Source organism: Lynx rufus, unplaced genomic scaffold (assembly GCF_022079265.1).
Source record: "Lynx rufus isolate CCGP_SWC_20201006 ecotype Redwood Valley unplaced genomic scaffold, mLynRuf1.p SCAF_16, whole genome shotgun sequence".
In the NCBI taxonomy this organism is placed as follows: domain Eukaryota; kingdom Metazoa; phylum Chordata; class Mammalia; order Carnivora; family Felidae; genus Lynx; species Lynx rufus.
Genome location: NW_025814830.1, coordinates 57,608,221 through 57,623,340, shown reverse-complemented (window position 1 = coordinate 57,623,340; position 15,120 = coordinate 57,608,221). Strand labels below are relative to the sequence as shown.

Sequence of the window (15,120 nt, the reverse complement as noted above, 5' to 3'; positions counted from 1 at the left end):
GAGGAGAACACCCAGCGGAACCCATCTGTGGCCCCGGAGCCTAAAACAGTTTGCTCCTTGGCCCTGTGCGGACGAGGTGTGCTGAGCCTGTTCTCTGCCGTGAAATTTCACAACGCCTGGCCTGTTGTCTCCCAGGACGTGGGAATGGGGTTCTGGCGCCAGTTGGTGTGATGGTTTCCTCTCCAGACGCAGGCGTGCCTTACACGTTGCTCTCGGGGACTCTGAGCTCTCGGTGACCATCTGTCTCTCCCAGGTCGCGGACCTCCTGCTGACGTGTTTTTGTCAGAACCTGATCGTAGCTTCCAGCTTCGCCTCGCCAGACAGGTAGAGGCTGGGGGTTTTCACTGGGCGCTTTGGGGCTCTGCTGGGGGCGGCCGGGGTGCTCGGAGCAGGCCTCCCTCGGGGAGTGGGGTTTCTCCCTGTTTTCTGTGATGAGGGGCAGGGCTGCCCGCTCCTTGTCGACCTCTGACCCTTGGTCCTGGATCCTGCCTTCTGGCTTCTGTACTGGTTGGGGGTCCCAGGTGGGGTGAAGGGGCAGTGCGGAGACTCGGCAGAGATGAAGCATCCCCCCCGGAGACCTCGCCGTTGGGGGAACAGCCTACGTCTTTCTCGGGCACCCTTCGCTCCTCCGGAAGAATCCGTGGGAGGGCCGTGCAGGGCCAGGAGTGGCCGGACTGCTGGTCTCTGGCTGTCTCTGCAGGCAGGGCCCCTGGGCTTCTCGCTTAGTGACGGCCATGTGTGGACGCAGGCTCCTTCCTGTCGTGCTCACCAGGCTCTGCCAGCTGCTCCGTCACCAGGTACGGCCGCCGCCTCTGTCCGCCTGCCTGGGAAGTGGGCTCTGCCCTCCTTCCTGCAGAAACACTCTCTCCCGTTTCAGGGCCCAAGCCTGAGTGCCTCCCACGTGCTGGGGTTGGCCGCCCTGGTCGTCCACCTGGCCGAGTCCAGGTCTGTGCTCCCAGAGGTGCGTGTGGGCCTCCCTGCCCCCGCCGAGGGCCTGTCCGTCGCAGAGTTCTTCAGTAGCCTCCTGACGTTTAGGACCTCGGAGACCTCGCTCTTCTGCCTGAAGTGAGCTGCCCTCACATCCGCTGTGCCTCCCCGTGCTCGACAGAAGTCACATACTCACCAGATGCAGTTGGCCAACACAGACATGCTCCACGGATAATCATTCTGGAGTCTTACGTTGTATTTATGTGTCTGTGTTTCTTTGTTTACAAAAATGAGGTAGTGCTACCTTAAAAACTGCTTCTGAAGACGTTAACGACGGACTGTAGACGTCCTTCCACGTTGGGAAGGGTTGTGAGCACTACCGGGTTGTGTCTTGGGGGCGCCTGGCGTGTGGTGGGACCCGTCCCTGGTTCCCCTGTGGTTAGCAGCTGCTTCTCTGGAGTGAGAACCTGCACGTGGAGCTGCCCTATGTAGAGAGACTTGTCTCAAAGGGTTTCGGGACCCATCATTCTACAGATCTGTGCCAGCGTGTACCCCTACTGCCCCTCATTCACCGCTGTGGGGCAGACCCATTCCAGGACTGGGGTGGAGTCCCACCCCTGCCTTCGTGTGGGGGCACCTGGCAAGTTGATAGTGTGGCGTACGCAGCGTGGCAGGTGCTGGGGCAGGGCCCTGGGAGTCTAGGCCGAAGCGGGTACAAGGTACATAGAGGAAGGGTCAGGGTGGGAGCCAGGGGGGTCCGGGAGAGTTGTGCGCAGGGGCTGGGACCGCAGTTCATGGAAAGAACTGACAGAAGGCACCAGGGGATCGTAACTGGGCGAGGAGAGAGAACACAACGCCTGCCCTGGACCACGGCCCCCGATACCCGTGCCACCCCCACGGGAAGCACAGCGGCCCGGCCTCTCGGGCTTTGGGCAGCACGGACAGGCAGGCCCTGCTGGCGTCAGTCCCGACTTCCCCTGGGCCCCACGGTCAGTCTTTTCCCGTGGGGCCCTTCCCCTCAACGCCTCACAACCCACCACAGGCGGGCAGAGGCTCCCCCTGAGTGAGGCTGAGTTTAAACGTGGGCGTGCTGCTCTCTTGTCCTGAAGACTGCTTTTTTTGTTTGTTTTTTAATGTTTATTTTTTGAGAGAGAGCGGGGAAGGGACGGCGGGGGGGGGGGGGCGGTGGTGGACAGAGGATCCGAAGCAGGCTCTGTGCTGACAGCAGAGAGCCTGACGCGGGGCTCGAACCCGTGAACTGTGAGATTATGACCTGAAACCAAGTTGGACGCTCAACCGAGTCACCCGGGTGCCCTGTTCTGGCCGTGGCTCTTCGGCGTGCAGTGACCGCAAGCCCTTATTTGCACAGTCTTACTGTTTGTGTGTTCTCTGGGTCTGTGCCTTCAGTGTAGATAGAGCTCAGATCCACGGTTGTGACTTGGGGGCGTTTCCCCGAGGCCTTGGGAGCTGGCCTGGCCTGGAGTAGAGGCCAGGGGCTAATCGTCAGGCCATCTGGTTTAGAATGCACTCAGTTCACTTGGGTGAAATTCACACTTTTATTGCATTCCTTGTTATGCACGGGTCGCATTTCTACATTATTTGTTTTCTATTTTCAGATTTTGTACAGCGGTGATTTCTTACTCTTTGTGTAAATATTCTTCCTTATCACGGGATACTCTGTGCAGCTGCTTGTCTCCAGCCCTCGTGAAGAAGGTGAGTCTGTGCAGTCCCTTTTCCCCATTCTTGGAGTCTCCCGTTTCAACGCAGGTTTCTAGCCAAACGTCGGAGGTCTCTTGTCTGCCCACCCACGTCTCTGTGTGCCCGGTGTGCTGGTTAGTTATCAGATCATCTCTTCTCTGGGCTGAACGCTGCGTTTTTCTTCTGTTCTCAGAGTTAAGATGAAGGGATGAAAGATGGCAAAGACCACAATTGTCCCCCACTCCCTTCCTCCCTCCCCCCCTTCCGCCCTTCCTTCCTTCTTCCCTCCCCCTCCTCCCTCCCTCGCACCCCCGTCTGCCCTCCTTCCCTCCCTCCCTCCCTCCCTTATTCGTTCTAAATGTTTTATTTATTTACTTTTTGTTGTTTTCACTTATTTATTTTTTGAAAGAGAGAGAGCAAGCTGGGGAGGGGCAGAAAGGGGGGGAGGGAGAGAATTCCAGGCAGGCTCCACACTATCCGCGCAGACCCTGATGTGGGGCTCGAACTCACAAATGGTGAGATTGTCACCTGAGCCGAGATCAACGGTCTGAGGCTTGACCGACTGAGCCACCCCGGCACCCCCAAAAGTACATCCCATTTTTAAAAGAAATAGATACTGATTTTTGTAAAATAGGTACATTAAAAGGTAAATATTCATGAAAAGTATCTTCTTATTTAAAGAAGAATTCTGAGTTTTGTCCAGAGACTTCCCTCATCTAGTGAATGCTTGTTATATTTATTCTAAGGCCAGAGAAATTTAAAGATGCGTGTCAGAAGCCTTCAGTGGCAAAAGTGAGTTTGAAGTTACAGTGGGAACCAGCATTCTTACTCGGGCGGAGTTTTAAGGAACATCTCATGGTGTTCGGTGCACATCTCCGTTGCGGGCGCCATTAGAATCCGCTGAGCTGGCCCTCCCCGGAGGGTGAAGTGGGGTCCGGGCACACTTGTGCCCCCATCGTTGGTGTTGAGGAACTTAGTCCCAGCTGCCAACGTTTTGAAACATGGAAGAGATTAGAAGTGGCCCAGACAAGGAAGTCCCTGACTCCACGTGTCCCTGGGGGCCCTCCCCCCGCCCCCTCAGCTCAGTAAACATGGGAAGAAGTCTAATCTCCTAATGGCAGAGATAAATAAATTAATTCACCGACACAGTGTTTTGCTTGTCCGGTCGGCACCCTCTCTTAGTGGGATCTCTGGTGCCAGCAGCGGTCTGGGAAGACCACCGTTCGCTGCCGTGGGGTCACCACCGCCGTGTGGAGGGCAGCTTGGAGCCCGCACTTCTGCCTCAGGTGTTAGGATGTACGGACAGGGCTGCTGACCGACGTGCCCTCTGTAACTGCACACGGGGTGCAGGCCGCGACGGGGGGACGGCCCAGGGTCTTCCGGCTGCCCTGCCCCTGCGCACGGCCGGGTTACTGGCGTATCTTCTCAACTGCTTGCGACCCATGTGACACTGTCTCTCTTCAGTTTCAGTTCATTATACTGAGACTGTTCCCAGAAGCCCGAGATCCCCTCTGTCCGGAGGACACAGCCGACCCTCCCTGGAGGCCCTTGTGCCGGCCCTCTGCAGACTGGCAGCAAGCCGCCCTCTGTCTGTGGAAACAGAGAACCTTCCAGGAACTGCTGAAGGAGAAAGAATTTCACGTAGGTCCCGCTGCCCCTTTCCTGCTTCTCCCCTCGTTCTAACAAGAGTTTGCGGGGAGATTGGGGGCCTCCTGAGGATATGGCGGGCAGGCAGCTGGGCCTGACCCAGTGACCCTGGAGGAGCACAGAAGTGGCTTTGATTGAAAGCGTTATTGGGATCGTTGCAGATTCACACAGTTGTAAGAAATTAGAAAGGTCGTTTCCACTCTGCCCACTTTTCCTCGGCACTAACATGTTGTGGAAGATTTTGAGGGTGAATGAAACAGACTTCGCGCCTACCTGCCAGGCTCCCGTTTGGGGTGGGCTCCTCTGGGCAACGTCACTGTGAGCCTGGCCTGCTCCGGCCCCCCTGTCCACGCTGCCTCTTCATAACTTCTCATTTATTCCGTGGATGTTTATCTCCTTATTTTGGTCTTTAGAGGAAAAATTCTCAATTGTTTTATCATATATTTTTTCAATTCTGCTATTGTTAATCCCATGAATGACCCCAGAGCAAGTGCGACAGTCTTTGACATAACGAGTCAAGAGCAGGGAATGCTAGCCGCCCACCTGCAGCGTAGCAGGTGGCTCAGGGCTGCTGTCCCGCCTGTGGGTGACCAGGGACGTGCTTCTCTTGGTTTTACCTGCTCCACGTCGCCGGGCTTTGGTCTTCACGCGTAGGCAGCGTGCTGTGCGCGTGTTTCTGTGATGTGCCTTTTCACACACACTGTGAGGTTTTGAGATTAGTTCGTGTTAATGAGTGGAATTGTTCCAAGAATTTTATTACTTTTTAAGGTTTATTTTTTTTTGAGAGAGAGAGTTGGGGAGGGACAGAGAAGGAGAGAGAATCCCAAGCAGGCCCCACACTGTCAGCACAGAGCCCAGCATGGGGCATGAACTCACGAACTGTGAGATCGTGACCTGAGTTAAAATCAAGAGTCAGACGCTTAACGGACTGAGCCCCCTAGACGCCCCCCCCCCCAGGAATTTTAAATTAAGAAATATGCTACCAGGGATATTTGGAGCATGTTACTACACATTTATTCTCTAGTTAACTTGCCCAACTCAAGTGGACTAGAAGATTATTTCCTGCCTCTGTTGTGCGGTAACCTGAGAGGTTTGCAGATGCCGCGGATCAACTTCAGAACCAGGCGGTATGCTGGAGAAATCAATTTAAAAGTGCCAGGTGGAAATGTTTCATCAGCTTCGCAGTCAGACGTAACCTAAGCAATATGTGGGGGCTTGGCGCCAGCACCTCAGTCAGTCGGCAGGAAGCGGCTGAGAACAGACACGAGTGTAGGCACTGCGGCCTTCCCCTGAGTCTTTCTGCTGCGATGTGTGACGTCGGAGGGACTGTGCAGCAGACTTACAAAGCTGACCTGTGCTCTCCGCGTCCCATCCTCACCGTCGTGTTCATTTGGTCCTTTTTCTCTCAGTTAACTTACAGAGACTGGTTACGGCTGGAACTAGAAATTCAACCTGAGGTCGACTGTCTTTCAGATACAGAAAGGTAAGTGTTGAAAGGGATCTGCCCTTGACAGTGGTACAAGGCTTTACGCATTGTCTTAAAGCCTAAGTCTTGTCGTTACATCTCAGTGTTCAATTTGATATATATACCTATGAGCACAGTTTCATTCATTCATTCCTTAATTCAAGAAACGTTTATGGAGCTCCTAGTGTGTGCCACGCACTTCTAGAATGTTCTAGAAACTGGGAAGTGCGTTGTGATGAGACAAGTCTGCCCATCTGGTACCTTTGTGCGCTTCTCTTCCAACGCCCCTGACTGGGCGCCCTCGCCAGGTGTAAACCTGAGCAGGCCGGGCGGCAAGCAGGCGGGCAGACAAAATGGATTAGAAGTAGGGATGCACACTCAGGACCCCACGGTCAGGGGGTGCATCAGGGGCAGATGTACGTGCCTCGGGTGGGAGAAGAGCAGGCGGGGCGACTGTCGTGAGGGGCTGTGGTGAGTCCTGGCCCTCTGGGGTCCTGAGGGAGCTTGCCAGAGTTCTCAGCTGGCGCGGCCGGCTGGGCAGGCACAGGGCTGACGGGTGCCGTGTGCAGTACTGGCTCTGAGCTGGTGGAGCAGGTCCCTGGGCCAGTTACTCAGACCATAGGGACGGGGGATGTGCTGTTCTGGGCGTGAGCGTGGGGTGCTGACCAGCCCCTGCGTGGGGGGCTGTGGGAGTCAGGGAGGGAAATGTGCTGTAGGTGCAATGGAGCTGGTGGGGCACAGGAACCCTGGGGGCAGCTGAGGGCAGGGGTCAGCGTGAGCCGTCCTGAGCCACTGTCCCTGTGCCGTCAGAGATGCGGCTCGCACGCCGGGGGTCGGGGGGGTGGGGGGGGATTCTGTCCCGTGGTGTCAGATTGCAGAGGAAGTCAGAACCGTGGAAAGAACTGCTTTGCCGACAAGGTGGACGTTTGCTTGCTTCTCGGGTCTGTGTGCAGCCAGCTGTGAGTGCTTTCTGCACAGGCGCACGCGCCCTGGGGTCTCCCCGCTCTCCCTCCTCTCTTTCCACTGGGAAAAGGAAAAGAAGTAATTCATTTTTTGGCGTGAGGATCCATAATAAGCATTTCTTACCCTCAGGTCACTGTGTGCTAAGTTGTGCTTAGACCTTTTCTGTTTTCATTCAACAGGCAATGCTCAGATACATTGTGTAACAATTTCAGATGGCCTGGGCGAAGCACCAGCCTTTATAACCTCTGTTCCTTGCCCGCTTGTGGGTTTATGGAAACGTCTTACTCGTGGCTCTCTCTGCATAAATAGACTACAGTGTCGTGTGCCTCTCTTGCTGCAGCTTTAGTTAGTACATCCTCAGGATCCTTCCCATGAGCACCTGCAGAGTCTGGGCCAGATGTGGGCATCTTTGCTGACGGACCCTGGAATCACGACCCTGGGGATGGCCCCCGAGGAGGCCTTGATTGCAGTAGAGGGCCTTCCGCCACCCAGAAGCCCCAGATCTCGCCACCTGCCATTGTTGTGCCGCTGGCTGTGGGCTCTCGTCCTGGCTCCCGGAACCACTGGTTTACAGCCTTTGCCAGCACAGACCTTGGTGTTTGCTGTTGCAGGTGGGACTTCCAGCAGTGGGCGATCCATGAGTACTTCCTCCCCAAGCCCTCGGCTGCGGGCGGCTGCGACGGGGACCTGCAGGTGGCGTGCGCAGTTCTTGTCGACGTGCTGATAGACTTCCGCCAGAGGTTGGGAAGGCTGATGCCAAAAAGCATCTTACTTTTAGTCTTGATTCTTCCAAGGTGTTTTGTCTGTCCACTTTGTATTTGACAAAGCACAACTGAACACGTCCTGCTAGTGGGTCTGAGTCTGTGCGGAGTAAAGGTAAGCTTTCTGGATCCGTTTTCTTTGTGTGCAGATTTGCCAGCGGCAGTGACTTGTCTTTCTGCTGTCATCCGACATGTGGGTCGTAAGCGTAAAGGGTGGAAGAAGTGGGCGGCCGGTGGTACCCTCCTAGAGGGCTGCAGTGTGGACGTGGGCTCACTGCCGTGGGGCAGAGCTCCCCGTACCGTGCCCGCCGGGCTGGGCCGTTAGCATCTTTGTCCTCCTATTGTGTGAAGATGATGAGTAAAATCAATTCCATTTTCCACATTTTGGGGGATGTATTACTTCCATCCTAGAAAACCAGTCTTGTACCCCTTGTTCCCCTTTACCTCCCGCTGCGCCTCTTCTCCACAAGGATCTGTAAACGTATCGCCTGGTTAGCGGAATTCTTACGAACTCACGTTTCAATACAACCAACAGCACTGGAGTTCTTCCTACCAGCGCCTAGTGGCTGGGAGCAGCACGTACGGCACAGGCAAACGGACGTTGGGGCCAGGCCTCTTGTTCTCAGTTTCTCTCTTGGGAGGGTAAACGAGTATGTGTGCACGGAATGAAATCAGTGTCTCCGTTCCTTCCCTGTCCCCCAGCTCCTGGCCACCCTGAATCTATTTTATGTCTCTGGATTTGTCAGTCCTGTCACACAAATATGTGTGTGACACATTGTGTCTGGCTTACTTGGAATAACGTTTTCAAGGTCAGTGTATATTGTAGCATGTCCATCGAGTGACAAATGGATAAAGAAGACGTGGTGTGTGTGAAATCATATATATATATAGAATGGCATATTACTCGCTCATCAAAAAGAATGAAGTCTTGCCACTTGCAACCACATGGGTGGAACTAGAGTAGATTATGCTAAGCGAAATAAGTCAGAGAAAGATAAATACCATGATTTCACTCATCTGTGGAACTTATGAAAGAAAATAGAGGAACATAGGGGAATAGAGAGAAAAATAAAAAGAGACAGGGAGGGGGCGCCTGGGTGGCTCAGCTGGTTAAATGGCTGACTCTTAATTTCGGCTCAGGTCACGATCTCATAGTTTGTGGGATTGAGCCCCATGTCAGGCTCTGTGCAGACAGCACAGAGCCCATTTGGGATTCTTTCTCTACCCCTCCCCTACTTTCTCTCTCCAAATAAACATGAAAAAATTTTTTTAAAAGAGAGAGGGAGACAAACCATAATATACTCTTAAATACAGAGAACAAACAGGGCTGCTGGAGGGTGTTGGCTGGCGGGTAGATGGGCGATGGGCATTAAGGAAGGCACTTTTCGGGCCAGCACTGGGTGTTGTGATTAATCACTAAATTCTCCTGAAATTATTATTACACTATATGTTAACTAACTAGAATTGAAATAAAATTTAAAAATCGATATAGCATGTATCAGAACTTCATTCTTTTTATTACTGAGTAGTATCCCATTGAAGGATGGACCACGTTTTGTTTATTCATTAGTTGGTGGACATTGGGTCTTCCCCTTTTGACTATGAATAATTCTGTTAAGAACATTTGTGTACAGGCTTTTCTGTGGTCCTGTGTTTTCATTTCTTTCGGGCATATGCCTAAGAATGGGGTGTGCTGTGTTATACTTTAACTTTTTTAGGAACTACCAGACTGTTTTCCAGCATCAGAGGGTTCCAGTTCCTCCCCGTTATCATCAACATAGTTGTCATTATCTTTTACTTATACTCCTGCTAATGGACATGCATTGGCATATATCATTACGGTCTTGATTTGTTTTTCCCTGGTGGCTATTGATGTTGAACATATTTTCATTTACGGGTTGGCAATTTGTGTATCTTCTTTGAAAATGTCCTATCCTTTGCCCATTTTAAAATTGGGATGTTTTATGGAGTTGTGTTCCTTATGTATGCTATATACCACATCTTTATCAGATATGAGTGGCAAATATTTTCTCCCCTTCTGGGGCGCTTGGGTGGCCCAGTTGGTTGAGCATCCGACTTCGACTCAGGTCATGATGTCATGGTTTGTGGGTTCAAGTCCCACATCGGGCTCTGTGCTGACAGCTCAGAGCCTGGAGCCTCCATCAGGTTGTGTCTCCCTCTCTCTCTGCCCCTCCCCCACTCATGCTCTGTCTCTTGCTCTCTCGAAAAGAAACATTAAAAATTTTTAAAAACAGGGGCGCCTGGGTGGCGCAGTCGGTTAAGCATCCGACTTCAGCCAGGTCACGATCTCACGGTCCGTGAGTTCGAGCCCCGCGTCAGGCTCTGGGCTGATGGCTCAGAGCCTGGAGCCTGTTTCCGATTCTGTGTCTCCCTCTCTCTCTGCCCCTCCCCCGTTCATGCTCTGTCTCTCTCTGTCCCAAAAATAAATAAACGTTGAAAAAAAAATTAAAAAAAAAATTTTTTTAAAACAATAATAAAAATAAATTTTGATGAAGTCTAATTTATCTTTTTAATTTTAGCTCTTAATTTAGGTCTTTGATTAATTTGAGTTAATTTTTGTATATGGAATAAGGAAGGGATCCCTTTTCATTCTTTTGCATGTGGACATCCAGTTGTCCCAGCACGTTTTGCAGAAGAGACCGTCCTTCCCCATTAAATGGTCTCAACATCCTTGCCGAAAATCAACTAACCATACGTGTGAAAATTTGTTTCTGACCTTTTCTTATTGAGATGGTGTTTATGTCTGTTCTTATGCCAGTATCGCAGTTTTGATTACTGAAGGCTTGTAGGAAATTTTAAATCGGGAAATGTGAATCCCTCAACAACCCCCCCCACACGCCCCCCACCCCCCTGCCCAAGATTGTTTTGGGTATTCTAGGTCCTTGCAATTCCATCTGAATTTCAGGATCAGTTTGTCAGTTTTAACATAATCAGCTGGGATTCTGCTAGGATTGCACTGTATCTGTAGATGCATGTTAGCACTATTACCATTTTACCAATACTGAATCTTTCTATCTGTGAACTTTCTTTCAACGGTATTTTATAGTTTTCAGTGTACATGTCTTACACCTCGTTAGTTAAATTTATCCTGAGGTATTTTATTCTTTCTAACACCATTATAAATGGAATTATTAATTCCACTCTTGGTGGTTTAGAAAAATACAACTGATTTTTGTATATTGATTTCATGTCCTGCAACTTTGTGAACTTACTTGCTTTAGTAGTTTTTTATTGGTGATTCTTTAGGATTTTCTATATACAAGATGTCATCTCTGAATAAGATGGTTTAACTTTTTCCTTTACAATCTGAATGCCTTTTATGTCTTTTTCTGAGTGAACTGTCCCAGCTAGAACTTCCAGTGCAATGTTGTATGGAAGTGGGAGAGAGGACAACTTTGTCTTATTTCTGATCTTAGGAGGAAAGCTTTCAGTCTTTCATCATTAAGTATGATGTGAACTGTGGGTTTTTCACAGATGGCCTTTATCAGGTTAAGGAAGTTCCTTTCTGGTCTTAGTTTGTTGAGTGTTTTTATCATGAAAGGGTATTGAATTTTGTCTAATGTTTTATGTGTGTCTATTGAGATGATCGTATGGTTTTTGTTTTCTTATCCTATTGATATATGTATTACATTGATTTTAGGGTGTTGAACCAACCTTGCATTCTTAGAATAAATCCCACCTGGTCACGGTACATAATTGTTTCAGGATGTTGCTCGATTGGGGTTGCTAGTATTTTGTGTGTATGTTTTGTTGTTCGTTGTTGATGACTGTGGGTGTCACATGGTCCTCTGGGACCTCCTGGCTCTGTGACCACACGCCAGTGTGGAGGCAGGAGGGGAGGCTGGAATGCCCACACATCAGGAGATACTTAGGAGGCTTTTGTTGTGTTTTGTTTCAGTTCGAAGAGTTACAACTACTCAGAGAATTCTGATTTGGTTCTCAGTGGCTGCTCAGGAAATCGGGATATTTTTTCCAGATTGCAGGTGAGCTAGAATTTGTGAAACCCAGTGTTTCACTGCATCTATGTCATCTGCTATTAAGATTATTTTTATTTTTATTTTACAGAGAATGTGAGCCAGGGAGAGAGGTTTTTTTTGTTTTTTGTTTTTATTAATTTTGAGAGAGAGTGCACGCAAGTGGGGGAATGGCAGAGAAAGGGAGAGAGAGAGAATCCTCAGCAGGTATGCTGTCAGTGCAGAGCCTGATGCTGGGCTCGAACCCACAAACCATGAGATCATGAACTGAGGTGAAGTCAGATGCTTAACGACTGAGCCACCCAGGCGCCCCTTGGGAGAGAGAATCCTAAGCAGGCTCCACACTCAGCGTGGAGTGTGATGTGGAGCTGCAGTCCACAACCCTGGGATCATGACCTGAGCCGAGAGTCGGACACTCAACTGACTTAGCCACCCAGGCACCCCAAGATGTTTATTAGAAATATCCGCAACGGGTCCTGAGGCTCCCCAGCAGAATGAAAACCAACATCATGCATATAAGGTCCCAGACCCAGAGGGACAGTGTGCTCACTTCACCAGTGAGTATCACAAAAAATGCAGGAACAAAAGCTGTGGTGCCAGAACCATCTCCGGGCTTTGGGACATTTAAAATCTGAAAATAGAGGCACATGAGCAAATAGCAGCTTCAGTAGTAACATGATTGCTCTGCACCGCTGTCTGCTTTTTAGCTCTTGGCTGCTCTGTTTGGATGCCAGCCTCTGAGAAACGACGTAGCTAGCCCCCCACTTGCCAAAGGAGGGCTTAGAGACTGTTCCACGGGGTCACCCGGCACCTCCACAGGCAGGCGCACTTAAGAGGGCGTGGAAATGGGGCTCTCGTTTTGAAATGAAAAGTATAGTTTTCCAGTCCGAGTACCTGTTCGTCTCGGGTCTTTTCAGGGTGCTTAAAGTCGGACCCTGTGAGTGGGCTCTGGGGTCAAAGCGCAGACCGTGCTCGCTCTGGTTCCATGTCCACAGCGTACACGGGGAATCTGTACCTCTGGAAGTACACGGGCGGCTCCTCGTTAACAGGATTCTGGGTGTGGATTTCGCGCTTCCTCGTGGTGTTTCTGCTTTCCAGGTGCTTGAATAGAGAGAATGTGGGGAGTGACAGAAGCCATGGAGGGGGAGGTCTGAACACTGGGGAAATTTACCTACCAATGAATAAAACATCCCACAACGAAGAGCCCCCAGCCCCCTCATCTTGCCCTTCTGTCCGCCGCATCCGTCATAACTGGCTGTGGTGGGGGGTGAGCGGGGAGGGCAGACAGTGCATCCTGGGGCTTGGGGTCACGTGTGGCAGGGACGATGCTTTGAAGTGGGTGCTTGGCTTTTTCTGTCTCTACATCTGAATGTGCGCAGACACCGCACACACTTTGTGCTTTCAGTCTACAGGCATTTATTGAGTGCCTGCTGTGTACGTGCCTCCCGTCCGTAATTCGTCCTCAAATTATGTGCACGCACACACCTGTGTGTAGTAAAAGAGCAAATGGTAAACAGTAAAATGTTAGCCATCGGTGGAACTGGGTAACGGTGTTCTTTGTACTGTTCTTGTTCTATTTTTGCAACTTTTCAATGATTTCCAAGTAAAAACGCTTGTCCCGGTCATTCCTAGCTCCTCTTGGGAGACTCCCCCAAGCCCACCCAACCTCATTTCAGAGTCCTGATTGGGGCTGACCGTCAGCCCTGAGGACTTCCTGCCTTCGCTCTTGGGGACGACCACCTGGAGCCAGCGATAAAAGTACGTGACCGTTTTGGTCTTGCTTTTTCCAGGAGATGGCTGCTGGCCTGGAGCAGGGCCCGGGGGCACCCCACAGTTGCTCTCCTCCTCAGGGGCACTTCCTTTTCGGAGTTTTCCGCAGACGGCTCCAGGCGCTGGCAAGCGGGTGGGATGCGGCCGCCCGCCTTCAGAGACAGCGGGAGCTGCTTGCGTACAAATGGTAACACAGCACTGTGGAGAGACTCTGTCTTAAATTGAATTTCTTTTCCGTCGGTGACTTGTTTCCGTCCCCTATCCCCAGCCTGTGACGGCGTCTTCTCCTTGGTGTTCCCATGGAGATCAGGGTTTGAAGCTTTGCGTTAAAGCCTTCCTCTTCAGACTCAGGAGCTGCTTTGCTGAAAGCTGTAGCCTAAAGAATTCATGTCAAAATAAGGAAAACCCTGTGTGCCCAGAGATATTCATTGTCGCCACATTTATGAGTAGGAGGTCACGTCATCTCCGAGTTCTAGGGAATAGCTTGGTTAGACTGTGGGGCACCTCTTACTTGGCTATTGCACAGCTTTAAAATGGGTCGTGGGGTAAGACCTCGTGCATGTCGGCAGTGGGTCCAGCAAGGCACAGTCCCAGGGAAGGACTCCAGTTCCGGGAGCGGGTAGGGAGGGTGGTTACAGACCAGAGCGCGAGCTCCCAGGGAGCGACGTGAGGCCAGGCCATCGCTGCTGACGCAGCTCTTTTTTGCCAGGATCCTCCTCGGTCTGCCCCCGTCTATTGTCGTCGGCCGCCCCCAGGCCGGCCGGCCAGCCGCCCCTGACTGCACCGAGTTCTTCCACTTGGTCAACTCTGAGCTGGTAGGTGTGGGCGAGTGACCGTGGGACCCGGGGACGGGGGCGATCGATCACTGGTTCTCGAAAACTCACGAGCGCATCTGTGGTCACTTGGAGCCAGTCACTTGAGTGTGTGTCGGACCACGTGGGATTGCTGAGGGAAAGAATGGGGTACTGCTCCGGGAGCCAGCAGTCGGGGCCTCTGTGTGCCCAGCCTCCTCCCACAGCCAGAGCCGGGGCCAGCGAGGCGCAGGCATCGGATGTGGCTCCTTTCCTCGACAGCTTCAGTCCTTTCCGGAGCTCTCCTCAACTTTCAGCCGCCAGGATGTGTGGAGTCTTGCACGCCACGTGTCTCCGCTGCTTTCTAGTTTTGACATTTCGGGGGCACAGAAGCCAGAGGTGCCGCGAGGACCGCGGGTCCCACCAGTCTGCCCTGCTTCCGGCGTCCACACTGCTCAGTGTCGGGGGCTCCACGAGCTTGAAGTGTCTTTTTAGTTCTTAAAAATGTACAAATATGACTAGAGATCGAACTGAGGCCCCATTCCGTCACAGCTTTAAAAGGTGACTTAGAAGTCCGGGGAGATGAGACTAGGTGTTGTTTGGGTTCTTAGCAAAAGCTGCTTTCTTCAGAGCTCTCAAAAGGGCCCGTGAAGGCTGGCAGATGTGGAAACGGGCAGGACAGAGACGCAGACAAGGGGCGGAGAGGCGAGTTGCCATCCCGGCAACAGGGCCGTCGGAGTGCCGTCCTCACCTCCTGGGCTGTGTTGGGGCCGAAGCGGGCAGGCTGGGGGCTCTGGCTGCACGGAGGAGCCATGTGAAGAGGCACTGAGCCACGCAAACTCCGGGCCAGCATGCCCGAGGACAAAAGGCCAGATCTCTGGTCAGCAGGGGTGCCGTGACCCGGCTGCCATCTCCAAGGCGTGTTCTCACAGCTGGAGTCTGTCAGCAGACCCCCCCTCCCCCCACCCCCGCCGTCGGTTCCTTTCTCACTGGCTTATGCTGTTTTGCAGAGAAACTTCTCCCACGGAAGCGCACTGACCCACGACCTCACAGTCCACTTCTTCAGGGTAACTGTCTCCCTCTGCGCCTCCCCAGTCGCCTGC

General features: G+C 52.0%; 1 protein-coding gene across 7 annotated transcripts in view; it reads left to right on the top strand.

Moving 5' to 3' along the window:
* Nucleotides 1–15,120, top strand: part of FANCA (FA complementation group A) — a 60,331-nt gene that overhangs the window by 39,667 nt on the left and 5,544 nt on the right. For all 7 annotated transcript variants that reach the window (XM_047078981.1, XM_047078988.1, XM_047078985.1 and 4 more), the window contains 11 exons: nucleotides 254–324; nucleotides 701–797; nucleotides 878–1,065; nucleotides 2,544–2,640; nucleotides 4,090–4,266; nucleotides 5,682–5,755; nucleotides 7,312–7,440; nucleotides 11,381–11,465; nucleotides 13,247–13,413; nucleotides 13,936–14,041; nucleotides 15,028–15,084. In XM_047078981.1, the coding sequence (XP_046934937.1) occupies nucleotides 254–324; nucleotides 701–797; nucleotides 878–1,065; nucleotides 2,544–2,640; nucleotides 4,090–4,266; nucleotides 5,682–5,755; nucleotides 7,312–7,440; nucleotides 11,381–11,465; nucleotides 13,247–13,413; nucleotides 13,936–14,041; nucleotides 15,028–15,084 (1,248 nt within the window). The remainder of the gene's footprint in view (nucleotides 1–253; nucleotides 325–700; nucleotides 798–877; nucleotides 1,066–2,543; nucleotides 2,641–4,089; nucleotides 4,267–5,681; nucleotides 5,756–7,311; nucleotides 7,441–11,380; nucleotides 11,466–13,246; nucleotides 13,414–13,935; nucleotides 14,042–15,027; nucleotides 15,085–15,120) is intronic.